At 37.1% G+C, this 18322-nt stretch overlaps 1 protein-coding gene across 5 annotated transcripts in view; it reads right to left on the bottom strand.

Annotated features, from left to right (window-relative positions):
* The window catches only part of LOC133664250 (glycosyltransferase-like domain-containing protein 1), a 65703-nt gene that overhangs the window by 39087 nt on the left and 8294 nt on the right, over window positions 1-18322 (bottom strand). For all 5 annotated transcript variants that reach the window (XR_009828560.1, XR_009828559.1, XM_062068749.1 and 2 more), the window contains exons 2-6: window positions 12150-12340; window positions 11914-12081; window positions 11672-11845; window positions 7651-7734; window positions 7506-7592 (exon numbers count right to left, since the gene is read on the bottom strand). Coding sequence is in view for 3 of the 5 variants with exons in the window: in XM_062068749.1 (XP_061924733.1) it covers window positions 7506-7592; window positions 7651-7734; window positions 11672-11845; window positions 11914-12081; window positions 12150-12340 (704 nt within the window). In the remaining 2 variants the exon portion in view is untranslated. The remainder of the gene's footprint in view (window positions 1-7505; window positions 7593-7650; window positions 7735-11671; window positions 11846-11913; window positions 12082-12149; window positions 12341-18322) is intronic.

The raw sequence follows: 18322 nt of genomic DNA, 5'->3' as shown, positions 1-18322 counted from the left end.
GCACACAGTGCTCACTTTCCTGCACTGCTCTTATCACATCTGGACACCTTTTGACTAGGGATGTCCCATACTGGCTCTTTGCCCATATCCCATATTCTGATATCGTCCAACTCTTAATTACCGATATCAACCGATATCAACCGATACTGCTATATATACAGTCGTGGAATTAACACATTATTATGCCTAATTTGGACAACCAGGTATGGTGAAGATAAGGTACTTTTTTTTAAAAATTAATCAAATAAAATAAGATAAATAAATTAAAAACATTTTCTTGAATAAAAAAGAAAGTAAAACAATATAAAAACAGTTACATAGAAACTAGTAATGAATGAAAATGAGTAAAATGAAGTGTTAAAGGTTAGTACTATTAGTGGAGCAGCAGCACGCACAATCATGTGTGCTTACGGACTGTATCCCTTGCAGACTGTATTGATATATATTGATATATAATGTAGGAACCTACCAGAATATTAATAACAGAAAGAAACAACACTTTTGTGTGAATGAGTGTAAATGGGGGAGGGAGGTTTTTTGGCTTGGTGCACTAATTGTAAGTGTATCTTGTGTTTTTTATGTGGATTTAATAAATAAAAAATAAAACGATACCGATAATAAAAAAAAAATGATACCGATAATTCCCGATATTACATTTTAAAGCATATATCGTCCGATAATATCGGCCTGCAGACATCTCTACTTTTTACACTCTGAAGACACTTTTACATAAATATTAGCCTTTAAACGTGTTTACACACACAGCTAGCGTTAGCTTGTAACATTTTAACACTGTTGACACTTTTACATAAATATTAGCCTTTAAACCTGTTTACATACACAGCTAGCATTAGCTTGTAGCATGTTGACACTGTTGACATCTTTTTATACTCTGAAGACACTTTTACACAAATATTAGCCTTTAAACATGTTTACATACACAGCTAGTGTTAGCTTGTAACATTTTGACACCTTTTTACACTCTGAAGACACTTTTACATAAATATTAGCCTTTAAACATGTTTACATACACAGCTAGTGTTAGCTTGTAACATTTTGACACGGTTGACACTTTTACATAAATATTAGCCTTTAAACGTGTTTACACACACAGCTAGTGTTAGCTTGTAACATTTTGACACCTTTTTACACTCTGAAGACACTTTTACACAAACATTAGCCTTTAAATGTGTTCACATACACAGCTAGCGTTAGCTTGTAACATTTTGACACCTTTTTACACACTGAAGACACTTTTACACAAACATTAGCCTTTAAACGTGTTTACACACACAGCTAGTGTTAGCTTGTAACATTTTGACACCTTTTTACACACTGAAGACACTTTTACACAAACATTAGCCTTTATACGTGTTTACACACACAGCTAGCGTTAGCTTGTAACATTTTGACACCTTTTTACACACTGATGACACTTTTACATAAATATTAGCCTTTAGACGTCTTTACGTACAATTGTAACATTTTTTTTTTTAATAAATGTTTTTATTGAATTTGACAGGTATTACACTATACAATAGAACAGTAATCACATTTTCCTTTTTTTTCCCCCACCCACGAACAGCAACCCAACACACACCCCATACACACACAACCCCCCCCCCCCCACCCCCCAGGTCCTACATAAGTTAAAGGTACAGTCACAAATGGAAAATAATTAGTACATCACTTTCTTCTCAACATAGGCAGATAATAAATATACACCCAGAATAAATGTAAAAAAAAAATAAAAAAAAGGAAGCTGGTTTGTGAAAGGTGAACTTTTCATGTGTCCTATAGCGTCTTTAATTTAGCTATGTAGTCAACCACACCACCCCAAACAGAATAAAACTTCCCAGGTGCCCCCCTAAGATTAAACTTTATTTTCTCCAGATCTAAATAAATCATAAGGTCTTTAAGCCATAAGGAGGCTTTGGGGCAAAATGGTGACTTCCACTCCAGCAAAATTCTCCTACGTGCTAATAAGGATGCAAAGGCGATACTATCCTTAAATTTTCTCCTTATTTGGGGATCTGATACCGTCCCAAAAATAGCCATTTCTGCACATGGTGTCAGGTTTAAATCCAATGCCTTAGCAAGGTGTTTGAAAATAGTTGTCCAATAGTCCAGCAAATGGGGACAAGACCAAAACATGTGCGTCATGTTTGCAGGTGACATGTGACATCTGTTACAAGTATCCGAAATATTGGGGTATATTTTGGAGAGTTTGGAATTAGTAAAATAAATACGGTGGACAACCTTAAATTGTATTAAATTAAGCCTTGAACAGGATGTACTGTTGTTAATTCGGGTTAAGGCAGAATCCCAATCTCCATCATCTAAAGATCTGCCAAGCTCTTTTTCCCAATTCCCTCTGATTTTATCAAGAGACGTTTTACTAAACTGGGATATTAAGATGTAGATTTTGGAGATTAGGCCTTTCTGATTTGTGGGAATATCTAAAATTGAGTCAATTAGCGAATTAGGTGGAGTATTAGGGAAAAAGAGACTATTTAATTTAACGAAATTACGAACCTGAAAGTATCGAAATAGGTGAGATTTTGGTAGGTCAAATTTTATACACAGTTCACTGAAACTAGCGAAGACATCACCAATATATAAGTCCTTTAGCCTGCTAAGGTTTGACTGCTTCCATAGAGAAAACGCTACATCTGTGCTAGGAGGGAGGAAGAGGTGGTTATTATGAATGGGGCTGTGGTTGGATAAGCCCTGCAGGCCGAAAGTATTTCTAAATTGAGACCAGATTCTAAGGGTAGAAATGACGATTGGACTACAAGTAAATTGGGATGGTCGATAAGGTAATTTTGATGTAAGTAGATCCAAGAGAGAGGTAGAACAGGAACTAGCTTCAGATTTACACCAGATTAATTCAGGTTCTTGGATCCAGAGAGTCACTTTGTGTATGTTAGCTGCCCAATAGTAGTATTTTAGATTAGGGAGTGATAAACCACCTACGGACCTATGCCTTTGCAGGAACTCTCTTCTAATCCTGGGAGTCTTGCCTTTCCATATAAAGGATGAAATTAGTTTGTTTATTATGCAAAAAAAGGAATTGGGTAAAAAGATAGGCAAACATTGAAACAGATACAAAAATCGAGGAAGCACATTCATTTTGACGCAGTTTACCCTGCCAGCAATAGTTATGTGTAAATCTTTCCACCTATCCAAATCTAATTTAAGTTTGTCGATTAGAGGTGGAAAATTGTCCTTGTAGAGAGCTGGTAGATTGCGACAAATATGTACACCTAAGTACTTGAAGCTGTTCCTAGACATCTTAAATGGGAAATATCCATCAGGGATCTCAAGGGCCAAATTATTCACAGGGAAGCATTCACTCTTAGCGAAATTCAATTTATAGCCAGAGAATGATCCAAAATTGTTTAGCAAATCAATAATCTTTGGAATGGTAGAGATTGGATCAGATATAAACAATAGTAAATCATCCGCGTATAGAGAATGTGTGTGTTCTAGACCGCATCTATGGATTCCTTTACTGATACCGGCCGATTTAAGAGCAATGGACAAGGGTTCGATTGCAGTAACAAATAACAATGGGCTTAGAGGGCACCCCTGCCGTGTACCTCTGCCAAGTGTGAAAAATTGGGATAACATCCCATTTGTGCTTACGGCAGCCCTAGGAGAAGAGTATAGAAGTGCTATCCAAGATATATATTTAGACCCAATGTTAAACCTCTTTAAGACCTCCAATAAATATCCCCACTCCACCCTGTCGAAAGCTTTCTCTGCATCCAAAGAGACCACCACTTCTGGCGTCTCCTCGGATGCTGGAGAAAAAATAATGTTAAGAAGGCTACGAATGTTGGAAAAAGAGTGCCGGTTTTTCATAAATCCAGTTTGGTCAGGTGATATGATGTTTGGTAAAATTGATTCAAGGCGAAGGGCCAGTGCTTTAGCTAAAATCTTATAATCAGCGTTTAAGAGAGAGATGGGACGGTAAGAACTACAGTCAGAATCAACTTTGCCCGGTTTTAGTAATAAAGTTATTGACGCTTCTGTGAGAGTTTGAGGCAAGGTACCCCGGTCCAGAGAGTCATTGTACATATTTAAAAGGAGAGGAGTCAGTTTATCTGAGAATTTTTTATAAAACTCTATAGGATAGCCATCTGGGCCAGGGGCCTTGCCGCTCTGCATTAGTTTAATTGAATTTACAATCTCCCGGATTACTAAAGGTTGATCCAAAGCGCTCTCTTGAGTAGTAGTTATGGATGGAAATTTCAAGTTATCCAGGAAACGCAACATGATTGTTTTATCAGCAGCGCATTGTGAAGTATATAGTTCAGAGTAGAATGATTTGAAGGTGTCATTAATGACTGAAGGAATGACTGTAAGTTCATCTGTGAGGGTTCTGATTTGTCGAATTTGCCGAGATGCTGACTGGCTTTTAATTTGGCGTGATAGATGGCGCCCTGCCTTCTCACCGTGCTCGTACAGGAAGCCACGCGATCGTAAGAGTAATTTTTCAGTTTCTTGTGTTGACAATAAATTATAGTTCATTTGCAGATTTTGTCTATCTTTAACCAGATCAGGGTATGGAGATACTGATAGTTGTCTGTCCAATTCTGTTATACTTTCCATGAGCTGCTCCTGTTTTTGTCTTCTCAATTTGTTTTGTCTTGCTGAATAAGAAATAATCTCTCCCCGGACTACCACCTTTAATGTCTCCCAAAGTAAAGACGGGGATATGGGAGTAGAGTTGTTGGTGACAAGAAAATCATCTATCACTTTGGAAATTGTTTTGCAGAATCCGTCATCATTGAGTAGTGTGCAATTAAACCTCCATGGAGTCTGCGTTTTTTTAAAGAGTGTAAACGAAAGATCAAGTGACAATGGAGCATGGTCAGATATCACTATTGTTGAATATTCTACATTATCGACAGCCGGAAGGAGATTATCATCTATGAAAAAGTAGTCAATCCTTGAAAAAGTTTTATGGACCTGAGAATAAAAAGAAAATTGTTTTTTATCTGGGTAAAGAAAGCGCCACGGGTCCACACCTCCTATTTGACCCATGAGATTTGAAATTGTTTTGGCCATTTTTAATGGGGGGCCCTGCCTTGGACTAGATTTGTCTAGCAACGGGTCTATTGCACAGTTCAGGTCCCCCCCCAATATTAAACGATGAGAACTGAGGTCTGGCAAAAGTGAAAACACTTTCCTAATAAATGCTTCATCATCCCAATTGGGTGCATAAAGGTTGGCAAGGACAACAGACATATTATTAAGAGAACCCGAGACTATTACAAAACGACCTTGATGGTCAGTTATGACATTTGTTGGGCTAAACTGGATTCTTTTGTGTATTAAAATAGCTGTGCCCCTTGCTTTACTGCTAAAATGTGAGTGAAAAGATTGTCCAACCCATGAGGCCTTTAATCTATGGTGATCCTTAGTGGTCAGATGAGTCTCTTGTAGGAAAGCAATTTCAGTTTTAAGGTGTTTTAAATGGGAAAATACTCTACCTCTTTTAACTGGGCCATTGATCCCTTTAATGTTCCAAGAAACAAATCTCAAGCAAGATAACCCTTTTTTGTTTGTATTAGCCATAATCACATTTATAAAAAATATGGTGAGATGACACAATGCCTTGTAGAAGGAAGTGGTATTAACATACAGATAGGACTAAAAGAAAAGACAAATTTGTAGGACCTAACACACAAAACCCCCCCAAAAAAACCCATAGCAACAAAGAACAAATATACACTCCTAAACCACCCTAAGCTTGTCCTAAGAACTAGAACTAGCAGCGGGACTCCATAAACTCTATTACTTCCGTATGACATTAATCTGTGAACTAATATCACCGAGCAGATAGGGCTCCTGTATCTGCTAATGTGTCTATAATGTACAGTAGATGACACTTAAATAGGAATAAGCAAAAAAAAAAAAATAATTTAATAAATAAATAAATAAGACAAAAAAGAAGTTGCATTGCAGAAATTGACCAACAAATATAACCATACCTCAAATAAGTTGCACAACAGGATGATTAGTTGCCTGCAAGCCTAAATAAACAATGTCCATTGTTTTTCTGACGCACCCGTTAATGTCCTCTTCAACGTAATTTTGGCCTGAAACGTCTTCCATACAAAGTCATCTTCCACTAACCTGTGGGAGCGATGCGCTCGTCGTAAAAGTCCTGGGCTTTTTGTGGAGACTCAAAGTACAAGTTTTCATTTCTGAAGGATACCTGGAGACGGGCGGGGTGCAGCAAGCGAAATTTAATTCCTTTCAGGTAGAGCGCATTTTTGACGGGGTTGAAAGCAGCTCGTTTCTTGGCCAAAGTAGGGCTGATGTCCGGGTAAACTCTCAGCTCGGTGCCGCGGTAATCCAATTTATGTTGTCTGGCCCATCTGAGGACTTTTTCTTTCTCCTGGAAACGGAGGAATTTAACAATGAAAGTCCGCGGTTTTCCGGCGCCAGCATCCAATGGTCTGGGACCGAGGGAGCGGTGAGCTCTCTCTATCTCCGGTGGGATGCTGAAGACATCAGGACCCGCTATCGCCATTAGCAAGTCAGACGCAAATTTGGTCGGATCTTGCTCCTTCTCGCTTCCCTCTGGGATGTTGATAATCCTCAAATTAGAGCGGCGAGACCGGTTTTCGAGGTCGTCCACTCGTTCCAGGAGCACCGTAGTTTGGGACTGCAGAGACTTCACAGCGGCTTCCATCTCGGTGAGTTTTTCAAAGTTTTCACCCACTGTAACTTCGGTTCTAGTCAGCCGGCAGTTAAATGACGTCACCTGTTGTCCTAATAAATCGACTGACTGCTTCAGGGACTCAGTCGACTGTTGAATCAAAAAAGCCATATCAGCCTTGAAGCTATCGCGCTGTTTATTGAGGAGAGCCTCGATGTCGTTCTTGGTGACTGGGTCAGATTGACCCTCGAATTCGGCTCTCTTGTCTTCCGACCCTGAAGCTGCTGCTGCGGCCGCCATGTTAGCTAGTTTAGCCGAGACGCTCGCTGCTCGAGTTATTGCTGTTGCCGATTTTGTCTTCGAGCTGCTCATCACGTCGCAATAGCCACACTATCTCGCACAAAAAAGGGTGCGTCAGCCAGGAAAGAATACCGTGAAGTAGTTAGACTTTTAAAGAGTAAATGAAAAGTTTGGTCGGAGCCCTCCTCTCACACGTCTGCCCTCTACCTCATCCGGTCCTGAATTCGTCACAATTGTAACATTTTGACTGACAATTACATTGTAAAATAATGAAATAATGAAATAATTAACTAAAACAAATATTTGATTAAATCATAAAAAAGATTAAATAGTGGAATAATTAATTAAATATTTGAAAAATGAATATGAAAAATATATTTTGCCATTAAATCATTTATTGACACAAATGTTTAAAGATGTAATAATTGTTTTCATTATGGTGATGATCTATAATAATAATAACAATAATGATTCTAGCCATGATATTGTCCTAATATTACAGTAATGATCATAATCAATGTTAACTCACCACCTGTGAGGCCAGACGATGTGCAGCGGCCCAACAGGAGAACCTTCTAGGCTCTCCGGACCAGACTGCTGAGGAGGTGGCGCAGCCCTGTCGAGGTCAGATAGAAAGTCAAGATGGAGGACAGATTCCTTTCATGCTTGTGTACCTCTCTGAGGTGTGTGCTGCGACCGTGTCATGGGCGTGAGGCAGCAGGGGGGATCCACGTAGGACTTTGTGTCTGGGCAGCAGCCTGGGAGGGGAAGAAAGCAGCTTTGACCTTCAACCTTTTAGTGGCAGGAAATAACGGCTGTGTAACATGAATTTGCCATGTTATTTTTATTTAACTATGGAAAGGATTTTTTGTTATGCAGTAATTATTGAAATATTATTGTTGTATGGTATATATAGATAATTATTGACATTTTTAATGACGTATGGAAAATAAGGAGCAGAACTAACCTGAGAAGAACTGTTTTCTGCAGGTTTAGTGGCAGGAAATAACGGCTGTGTAACATGAATTTGCCCTGTTATTTTTATTTAACTATGGAAAGAAATTGTTTTTATGCAGTAATTATTTAAATATTATTGTTGTATCGGTCGATATAGATAATTATTGACATTTCTAATGACGTATGGAAAATAAGGAGCAGAACTAACTTGAGAAGAACTGTTTTCTGCAGGTTTAGTGGCAGGAAATAACATCTGTGTAACATGAATTTGCCATGTTATTTTTATTTAACTATGGAAAGGAATTTTTGTTAAGCAGTAATTATTTAAATATTATTGTTATATCGGTCGATATAGATCATTATAGACATTTTTAATGACGTACGGAAAATAAGGAGCAGAACTAACTTGAGAAGAACTGTTTTCTGCAGGTTTAGTGCCAGGAAATAACGGCTGTGTAACATGAATTTGCCCTGTTATTATTATTTAACTATGGAAGGGAATTGTTTTTATGCAGTAATTATTTAAATATTATTGTTATATCGGTCGATATAGATAATTATTGACATTTCTAATGACGTATGGATTTGCCCTGTTATCTTTATTTAACTATGGAAGGGAATTGTTTTTATGCAGTAATTGTTTAAATATTATTGTTATATCGGTCGATATAGATCATTATAGACATTTCTAATGACGTATGGAAAATAAGGAGCAGAACTAACCTGAGAAGAACCGTTTTCTGCAGGTTTAGTGGCAGGAAATAACGGCTGTGTAACATGAATTTGCCCTGTTATTTTTATTTAACAATGGAAAGGAATTTTTGTTAAGCAGTAATTATTTAAATATTATTGTTATATCGGTCGATATAGATCATTATAGACATTTTTAATGACGTACGGAAAATAAGGAGCAGAACTAACTTGAGAAGAACTGTTTTCTGCAGGTTTAGTGCCAGGAAATAACGGCTGTGTAACATGAATTTGCCCTGTTATTATTATTTAACTATGGAAGGGAATTGTTTTTATGCAGTAATTATTTAAATATTATTGTTATATCGGTCGATATAGATAATTATTGACATTTCTAATGACGTATGGATTTGCCCTGTTATCTTTATTTAACTATGGAAGGGAATTGTTTTTATGCAGTAATTGTTTAAATATTATTGTTATATCGGTATATATAGATCATTATAGACATTTCTAATGACGTATGGAAAATAAGGAGCAGAACTAACCTGAGAAGAACTGTTTTCTGCAGGTTTAGTGGCAGGAAATAACGGCTGTGTAACATGAATTTGCCCTGTTATTTTTATTTAACTATGGAAATACATTTTTGGTATGCAGTAATTATTTAAATATTATTGTTATATCGGTCGATATAGATCATTATAGACATTTCTAATGACGTATGGAAAATAAGGAGCAGAACTAACCTGAGAAGAACCGTTTTCTGCAGGTTTAGTGGCAGGAAATAACGGCTGTGTAACATGAATTTGCCATGTTATTTTTATTTAACAATGGAAAGGAATTTTTGTTAAGCAGTAATTATTTAAATATTATTGTTATATCAGTCGATATAGATAATTATTGACATTTTTAATGACGTACGGAAAATAAGGAGCAGAACTAACTTGAGAAGAACTGTTTTCTGCAGGTTTAGTGGCAGGAAATAACGGCTGTGTAACATGAATTTGCCCTGTTATTTTTATTTAACTATGGAAAAGATTTTTTGGTATGCAGTAATTATTTAAATATTATTGTTATATCGGTCGATATAGATCATTATAGACATTTTTTATGACGTATGGAAAATAAGGAGCAGAACTAACTTGAGAGGAACTGTTTTCTGCAGGTTTAGTGGCAGAAAATAACGGCTGTGTAACATGAATTTGCCCTGTTATTCTTATTTAACTATGGAAAGGAATTGTTTTTATGCAGTAATTGTTTAAATATTATTGTTATATCGGTCGATATAGATAATTATTGACATTTCTAATGACGTATGGAAAATAAGGAGCAGAACTAACTTGAGAAGAACTGTTTTCTGCAGGTTTAGTGGCAGGAAATAACGGCTGTGTAACATGAATTTGCCCTGTTATTCTTATTTAACTATGGAAATACATTTTTGCTATGCAGTAATTATTTAAATATTATTGTTATATCGGTCGATATAGATCATTATAGACATTTTTTATGACGTATGGAAAATAAGGAGCAGAACTAACCTGAGAAGAACTGTTTTCTGCAGGTTTAGTGGCAGGAAATAACGGCTGTGTAACATGAATTTGCCATGTTATTGTTATTTAACTATGGAAAGGAATTTTTGTTAAGCAGTAATTATTTAAATATTGTTATATCGGTATATATAGATAATTATTGACATTTTTAATGACGTATGGAAAATAAGGAGCAGAACTAACCTGAGAAGAACTGTTTTCTGCAGGTTTAGTGGCAGGAAATAACGGCTGTGTAACATGAATTTGCCTTGTTATTTTCATCTAATATGGAAAGGAATTTTTTTTATGCAGTAATTGTTTAAATATTATTGTTATATCGGTCGATATAGATAATTATTGACATTTCTAATGACGTATGGAAGATAAGGAGCAGAACTAACTTGAGAAGAACTGTTTTCTGCAGGTTTAGTGGCAGGAAATAACATCTGTGTAACATGAATTTGCCATGTTATTTTTATTTAACTATGGAAATGAATTTTTGCTATGCAGTAATTATTTAAATATTATTGTTATATCGGTCGATATAGATCATTATAGACATTTTTTATGACGTATGGAAAATAAGGAGCAGAACTAACCTGAGAAGAACTGTTTTCTGCAGGTTTAGTGGCAGGAAATAACGGCTGTGTAACATGAATTTGCCCTGTTATTTTTTATTTAACTATGGAAAGGAATTGTTTTTATGCAGTAATTGTTTAAATATTATTGTTGTATCGGTCGATATAGATAATTATTGACATTTCTAATGACGTATGGAAAACAAGGAGCAGAACTAACTTGAGAAGAACTGTTTTCTGCAGGTTTAGTGGCAGGAAATAACGGCTGTGTAACATGAATTTGCCCTGTTATTCTTATTTAACTATGGAAAGGATTTTTTTGCTATGCAGTAATTATTTAAATATTATTGTTATATCGGTCGATATGGATAATTATTGACATTTCTAATGACGTATGGAAAACAAGGAGCAGAACTAACTTGAGAAGAACTGTTTTCTGCAGGTTTAGTGGCAGTAAACAATGGCTGTGTAACATGAATTTGCCTTTTTTCAAGTTAATTATTATTTGCAAAAAAAAATAAAGTTTATGAGTTTGAACATGAAATATGTTGTCTTTGTAGCATATTCAACTGAATATGGCTTGAAAATGATTTGCAAATCATTGTATTCCGTTTATATTTACATCTAACACCATTTCCCAACTCATATGGAAACGGGTTTGTATGTGTGTGGGTGCCAGGACTTTACTGCAATACCTTGTCCAGCAGGACTGACCATTTACACACACACACGGATAAGGATGGAGTGTGTGTGCGAGTGCGTGTGTGTGTGTGTGTGTTGGTGTGTGTGTGTGATGAGGATGAGGTGCAGGATTAGAGGATGAAGGTGCTCAGCAGATGTTTTGATGATTAAAGTTGATCTTCTTTGATTAAAGATCAAAGTGACCATTGAGGACGCCACATGTTGACTAGCAAAAGGGGGCGGGGCCTGCTGAGACTAACCCGCTGACGTCGGCCAAGTGGAGCGGGAAGTGAAGCACCTGGCATTTGGGCCGGATCAGCTGGGCCAAACCTTTGGGCCGGTGGTCCGGCATCTTCCTGAGGAAGGAGGGGATGGCGGACAGGAAGGAGTCCATGTTGTAGGCGGAGTTGAAGACCACCACGTCCGCCACCAGGCTGCCAGGCGGAGCGAGGGCACACGTCAGCACGCCCTGGCATTGGGACCACAGGAAGTGAAGTCTTACCATGACAGAACCTGGTTGTAGCCGTACTGGAAGTCCCGGTCCTGGTCTTTGCGGACCGGATACGCCAGCTGGTTCTCGTGGAAGTACAGAACCTTTTTGAGGCGGGCCAGGTCAGGCCTCAGAGCCACCAGCTCGCACAGGTTCAGAACCGAACTGCAGAACAGGACCCTGCGGGAGGAGCCACGCAGGTCACACAGATCCGGGGGCGCGGGGTGGGGGTCTCGCTGTGGGCTCACCTGTAGGCGGGGCAGGGCGGGACACTCTGGCTGAAGTAGAGCGCCGAGGTCCGGGCCCTCCAGTGCCACTTCTTGGCGGGCAGCGTGAAGACGCAACAGGAGTCCAGCTGGGCGCTCAGCAGGTCCGTCAGCTGGCGGTGAGAACCCCCGTAGAAGGCCTCCAGCAGCAGGACGCCGGAGGAGCACGTGACCTTGCACACAATGACTCCATTAGCCACACAATACCAAGTCATTTCCTGGTCCACACGGACATCAGGTCCTGGTATCTGCACATAAATGACTTGGACTATCTGCCAAATGCTGCCCATTGTCTGCCAAATAAGCGCCGCCTGACCTCCACGCCAACATCAGGCCCGACTGGGAGGGGTGGGGGACTCTCAAGATAACGTCACGTCGCCTCCTTCACGAGCGTTGTTACTTACGACCTCTGCACCTGGCCACATCATTAGGGACAGCACGCAACCACGGCAACTAAATGACATTTGAATGTTTTAGAATGTCTTCTTTTTTTTGTACACTTATTTCACCTCCAGATGCACCGATTATAAACACCCATATTTGGCAACTACAGAACTACATCAGCAGATACAATATATACACCTTTTATACCAATATTTAGTATTTAAAGTTATATTATTTTATTGAATTAATTTAAGAACAAAATATACTGTTTATACACATTTTATACCAATATTTAGTATTTTAAAAAACATTATTTTATTGAATTAATTTCAGAACAAAATATACTGTTCATACACATTTTATACCAATATTTAGTATTTTAAAAAACATTATTTTATTGAATTAATTTAAAAACAAAATATACTGTTTATACACATTTTATACCAATATTTAGTATTTTAAAAAACAATATTTTATTGAATTAATTTAAGAACAAAATATACTGTTTATACACATTTTATACCAATATTTAGTATTTTAAAAAACATTATTTTATTGAATTAATTTAAGAACAAAATATACTGTTTATACACATTTTACACCAATATTTATTATTTTAAAAAACATTATTTTATTGAATTAATTTAAAAACAAAATATACTGTTTATACACATTTTATACCAATATTTAGTATTTTAAAAAACAATATTTTATTGAATTAATTTAAGAACAAAATATACTGTTTATACACATTTTATACCAATATTTAGTGTTTTAAAAAACCTTATTTTATTGAATTAATTTAAGAACAAAATATACTGTTTATACACATTTTATACCAATATTTAGTATTTTAAAAAACATTATTTTATTGAATTAATTTAAGAACAAAATATACTGTTTATACACATTTTATACCAATATTTAGTATTTTAAAAAACAATATTTTATTGAATTAATTTAAGAACAAAATATACTGTTTATACACATTTTATACCAATATTTAGTATTTTAAAAAACATTATTTTATTGAATTAATTTAAGAACAAAATATACTGTTCATACACATTTTATACCAATATTTAGTATTTAAAATTTTTTTTATTGAATTATTTTAAGAACAAAATATACTGTGTATTAGGGCTGGGCGATTAATCGATATGCGCGATATATCACGGGTTTGTCTCTGTGCGATATAGAAAATGACTATATGGTGATATTGGAGTATACGTTCTCACGCAGTTGCTTTTAGCTGCAGGCATTACACTACATGCTCTTCTCACTCTTTCTTGTCTCTCCTTCTCACAGAGACATAAAACAAGCGCACCTTCTTACATATGTCACATACGTATACGTCCTCGCATGAGAGGTAGCAGCATGGCTAACGTTAGCTGTGATGCTAGTGGTAATACGAGAGAGAGAAGGTGCGAATCTGGTAACAAATGAAGGAAGAATTAATTCCCCCAAAAAACAGCAGGGGGTCCATCGTCTGGCGGTGGTTTGGCTTCAAGCGGGAAGATGTTGAACAGACAACCGTAATTTGTCAAGTGTGGAGCAAAAGCGTTGCTATAAAAAGTAGCATTACTGCTAATATGTAGCATCATTTGAAAAGTCACCTGTTAAAGTTAAAGTACCAATGATTGTCACACACACACTAGCAAGACAATGCAGGGTGCTTACTCCGCATGTCAACATCTCCGTTCGGTGCCACACCATCAAAATGCAGAGGCAAACCTTTCCAGATCAACACTGTATTAAAAGAAATTGTGATTTTTTTGTTGTTGTGATTTTGTAGTAGAATTTCTGACCTTTGACCTATATTTCATGTCTGTCAAGAATGTATGCTCATTTGATTTCTCTTCTATTCTGTGTCCCCGGACAAAAGTGAATATTAAGTCGTGCCAACCTGTCTACAGAATGTTTTGGTTGTTTGGGTATGATTGGGGAGTCCAAGGATGTTGCAAAAACAATCATGACGCACGAGATAAAAACAGTGACGCACAAGAGACATATAAAAAATGGCAGAAGACCGGGACTCGAGAGTGATTTTGGCTTGTGTGTGTCTTGTTTGCTCCGGAGTACATTGTGTCTGCTTGCACGGACAACTCAATTCAACCTGCACTTTTGATAATGGGTAAATAAATTTGTTGTACTAAACTACTTTTGTTGCCTGTTTAAGCCTCGGACAATCCACCTCACAAATTGGCGTCACGAACAGGATGGCCCAGAAGCTACAGGTCGACAGCCGCTCCCGCTCTCTCTGTCAGGCAGACAATGTGTTGCACGCGCGCATCACAAGGTAAGCAGTTTGCTTATTGTGTAAACATTTTCTGCCTGGAGAGAGCCGGATCGATAAGACTAATTGCTGAACCTGTTTTTGATAAAAGATAGGTTTAGTCAGGTTCTCCAAAAACAACCTGGAATGGGGTAAATTATGGTTGGATTGAGTTGTTTTATATGTGATCATTTGTCTGTGTGTTTGTTGAAAACTTGTGATTTCTTGTTTTTAGCTATAAGGGGATTGTTAATAGAATTTTGGTGGTTTGGAGTGTTTGAGCATAGACGATGTGAGACGAATACATTTCTTAACCTCTTCCTCCTCTATCGTTGTCGGAAAAGGAGGCTTCTTTCTGCAAGTGCATCAGATTAGTCAGAGTTGGATACAGCTAAATTATAGGCAAGATTTGCTAACTGGTGTGACATTTGGCCCATATAAATTGATGACGTCTATGAAGGTGCGACATATCTGTCTATGTGGAAACTGCAGCGGTGGGAAAAGCCTCTTATAGGTGACCGTTCATTGACTCCGGTAAAGGAGATCAACTGAGCGGATAGTTGTCACGACGAATTTGGAAATTTGCTGCAAATAGACAGGTAGAGATCGGGCTGCATATGGTAGAGCTTTGGTGAAACTTGGTGAAACTATATGGACTGACCAGACACGAGTCTGTAGGATTGTTGGGTGATTCCTAGTGATCCTACTGGGCGTTAGGCCAGGTTTTTCCGTGTTGGTCAGGGAGGAAGCGCAGGTGTTGCTCCGCTGAATGGGTTAATCGCCGTTGTATGAGTAATGACGGGACCTGGTTTTGTGTTAATGAGACGGCGTGCATTAGTTGTTTATAATTGTCCGGACCTTGGGGTGGTATTGTAATTTATTATTGTGTGTGTATAATGATGAATACTGAAATGTGTGGGTATTGAGTGAGTCAGTTTATGTTGGTACATTTAGATATATGCGTAATTTAATAACTTTTGTGTAGCACAGGTTTTATCTGTGTTATTCCCCTCTTCTGAAAGGCAAGCATACCCCCCTCCTCCTCACCTCCCTCCCTCACGCTTTTGTGAGAGTTCCCTCACGCTTTTTTCGCACCCCCGCTGATCTGCAAAAGCTGGGAAATTGTCCAAAATGTGTGTGCTTGTGAGAAAGTAGACAAAGTTTATGTACAGAAAACATATGAGTGAATGATCTATCCATTTAATTATCTTATTCCGCTCTCGGAGGTTGGATCGCGGGGGCAGCAGCCTAAGCAGGGAAGCCCAGTACTCCCCCCCCTTTGGCGCTGCGAGCGAATTCCAGTCATTTGAATTTGTTTTTAACTGTGCTGGTGATTGAGACTGTGCGATATTATAGTTGTAAGAAGGCACAGAGATTTTGAGTACGGAAAAAGGCCCCTCTGAGGCTCTCGCTCTCTGGCGAATTGTCTGTGTGCGTGTATGACGCATATAAAAGAAAAAGAAGGCTCAGCTGGGAGACATTTTGAGATAAGAGTGTGTCATTGTGACGAGGCTGTGTAAGTGACAGCTGCACGAGACGTGGGCCGAAGAGGTGTGACACTGTTAGCATAGCATTGAGCTAGGTTAGCATATGTACAGGATAGCATTGGATTAGATTAGCATTGAGCTAGGTTTAAAAAAAATATATATATATATATATAGTGGACAGCTGTACTCAGTCTGAGGAGAGTGCTGACAGGTTGGTTTTGGTAATAGGAAAAGTAAAATATACTATATATGAATAAATAAACATTTAAATATCAATACCTACATTTGGACGGGGACATTGACGCATTGTTAAATTCATTAGTCATTAATTATGTGTGTAATATACTGTATTGAACAGCCTTGTTGCTTATCTGATCCATCCAGTTCCTGTGTGGAAGTTGAGACAAACACACAAACACACACACACACACGCACGCACATCATAGGTTGGAACACACTGTAGCTTTGAATTAATAATGATATAGCAAACACATTAAATAAAGTTAAATAAGTAAATTCAATAAAATTAAATTTAATAAAGGTAAATTGATTATTTAATTATATTTGACATTTTAATTATTTCAAGAATAATCACGATGAAGTAAAATTTAAATTTATATTCTAAAACATCTAAAAACATCTGTGCTACATGGAGTTTGAAGAAGTACAGATAAGAGACGCCAGACTCAGCACCATAGTCAAAACAAAACGTAGAGAAACGTTAAACAAATTCCAATCAGAAGACAGACAAAGAATGAGAACGTAAGCTAACAGCAAAACAATAATTGAAATAAATAACAAAAGAAAGCAAATTTCAAAGGGATAAATGAAGGTGCATGTAGAATTACATGTAGAGAATAAAACTAAATGGAAATAAATGTCTGCAAGATAAGAAATCTGTCCAGTGTTACAAGGACGAGACGTCATGAATTGTGCTCGGGTTAACAATAGATAGATAGATGGATAGCATGTTATTGATTCCTTCAGGAGAGTTCCCTCAGGAAGAAGAAGTAAAAAGTAAACAGTAACTAATAAAGGTATGAATGGAAACAAAATAGAAAAAAATATCACAATGAGAATAAAAATAGAACAGTAAAATAAGAGAAACTAGTCATTAGCGACCATGTTATAAAAAAGTATTGTTTTGCATTCCCTGTCATCCTAGACCCCAGAGAGGAGTTGTACAGTTTAATGTGGGACAACGGATTCTTATAGTCTAAATCAGTAGTTCTCAAAGGAGGGTATGGTGTTTCCGCCCGGACAAAAAGGGGGTACTTGAAGGTATGCCATGGGGTACGTAAGATTTTTAAATATTCTGAAAATAGCAACCATTCAAAAATCCCTTATAAATATATTTATAGAATAACACTTCAACAAAATAAATATTTGGAATTAAGTTCACGAGTCCAGATGGATCACTATTACAATATACATAGAAGGTTGATGATTGATTATATGTATACAAATCTTTATCATAATTTAATCACTTGTTTAATTTTTTTAAACGTTTTAGTTATTCTTGTATTTTTTTGTTGTTGTCCAAATAAGTCAAGTAAGACCACAACAAATGAGCAATATGGTGCACTGTTATACAATTTAATAAATCAGAAATTGATGACATTATGCTGTATTTTATTTCTTTATTTTACTGAGAAAAAAGGTTGAAAACCACTGCCCTAAATCATATCTAAAGCTAAAATTATTTTATAAGACTGATTATTTTGGATTATTGTGTTTGTATTGTGAGAGAAGGAGAGAGAGTGAGAGAGAGAGGAAGAGAGAGCAGGTGAAGGAAGATTGAGGGTGAAGAGGATGGTTTGAGAAAATATGGGAAAAGGATGTTTATAACCTTACGTTACGTGAATGGTTTCTAGGACAACAGAAAATAGAAACATTGTGTGAAGTGTAAGGAAGAGATGGATACAGGATGTTGTTTGTAAAGGAAAACGAAAGTGAAGAAAAGATGAGAAAGTGACAAATGAAGGTATTCGTAAATGGTATGCTGTTGA

The sequence above is a fragment of the Entelurus aequoreus genome, linkage group LG14 (assembly GCF_033978785.1).
Source record: "Entelurus aequoreus isolate RoL-2023_Sb linkage group LG14, RoL_Eaeq_v1.1, whole genome shotgun sequence".
Classification (NCBI taxonomy): Eukaryota; Metazoa; Chordata; class Actinopteri; order Syngnathiformes; family Syngnathidae; genus Entelurus; species Entelurus aequoreus.
The sequence above is the reverse complement of the archived record's forward strand: the minus strand, read 5'-3'. Positions and strand labels throughout refer to the sequence as shown.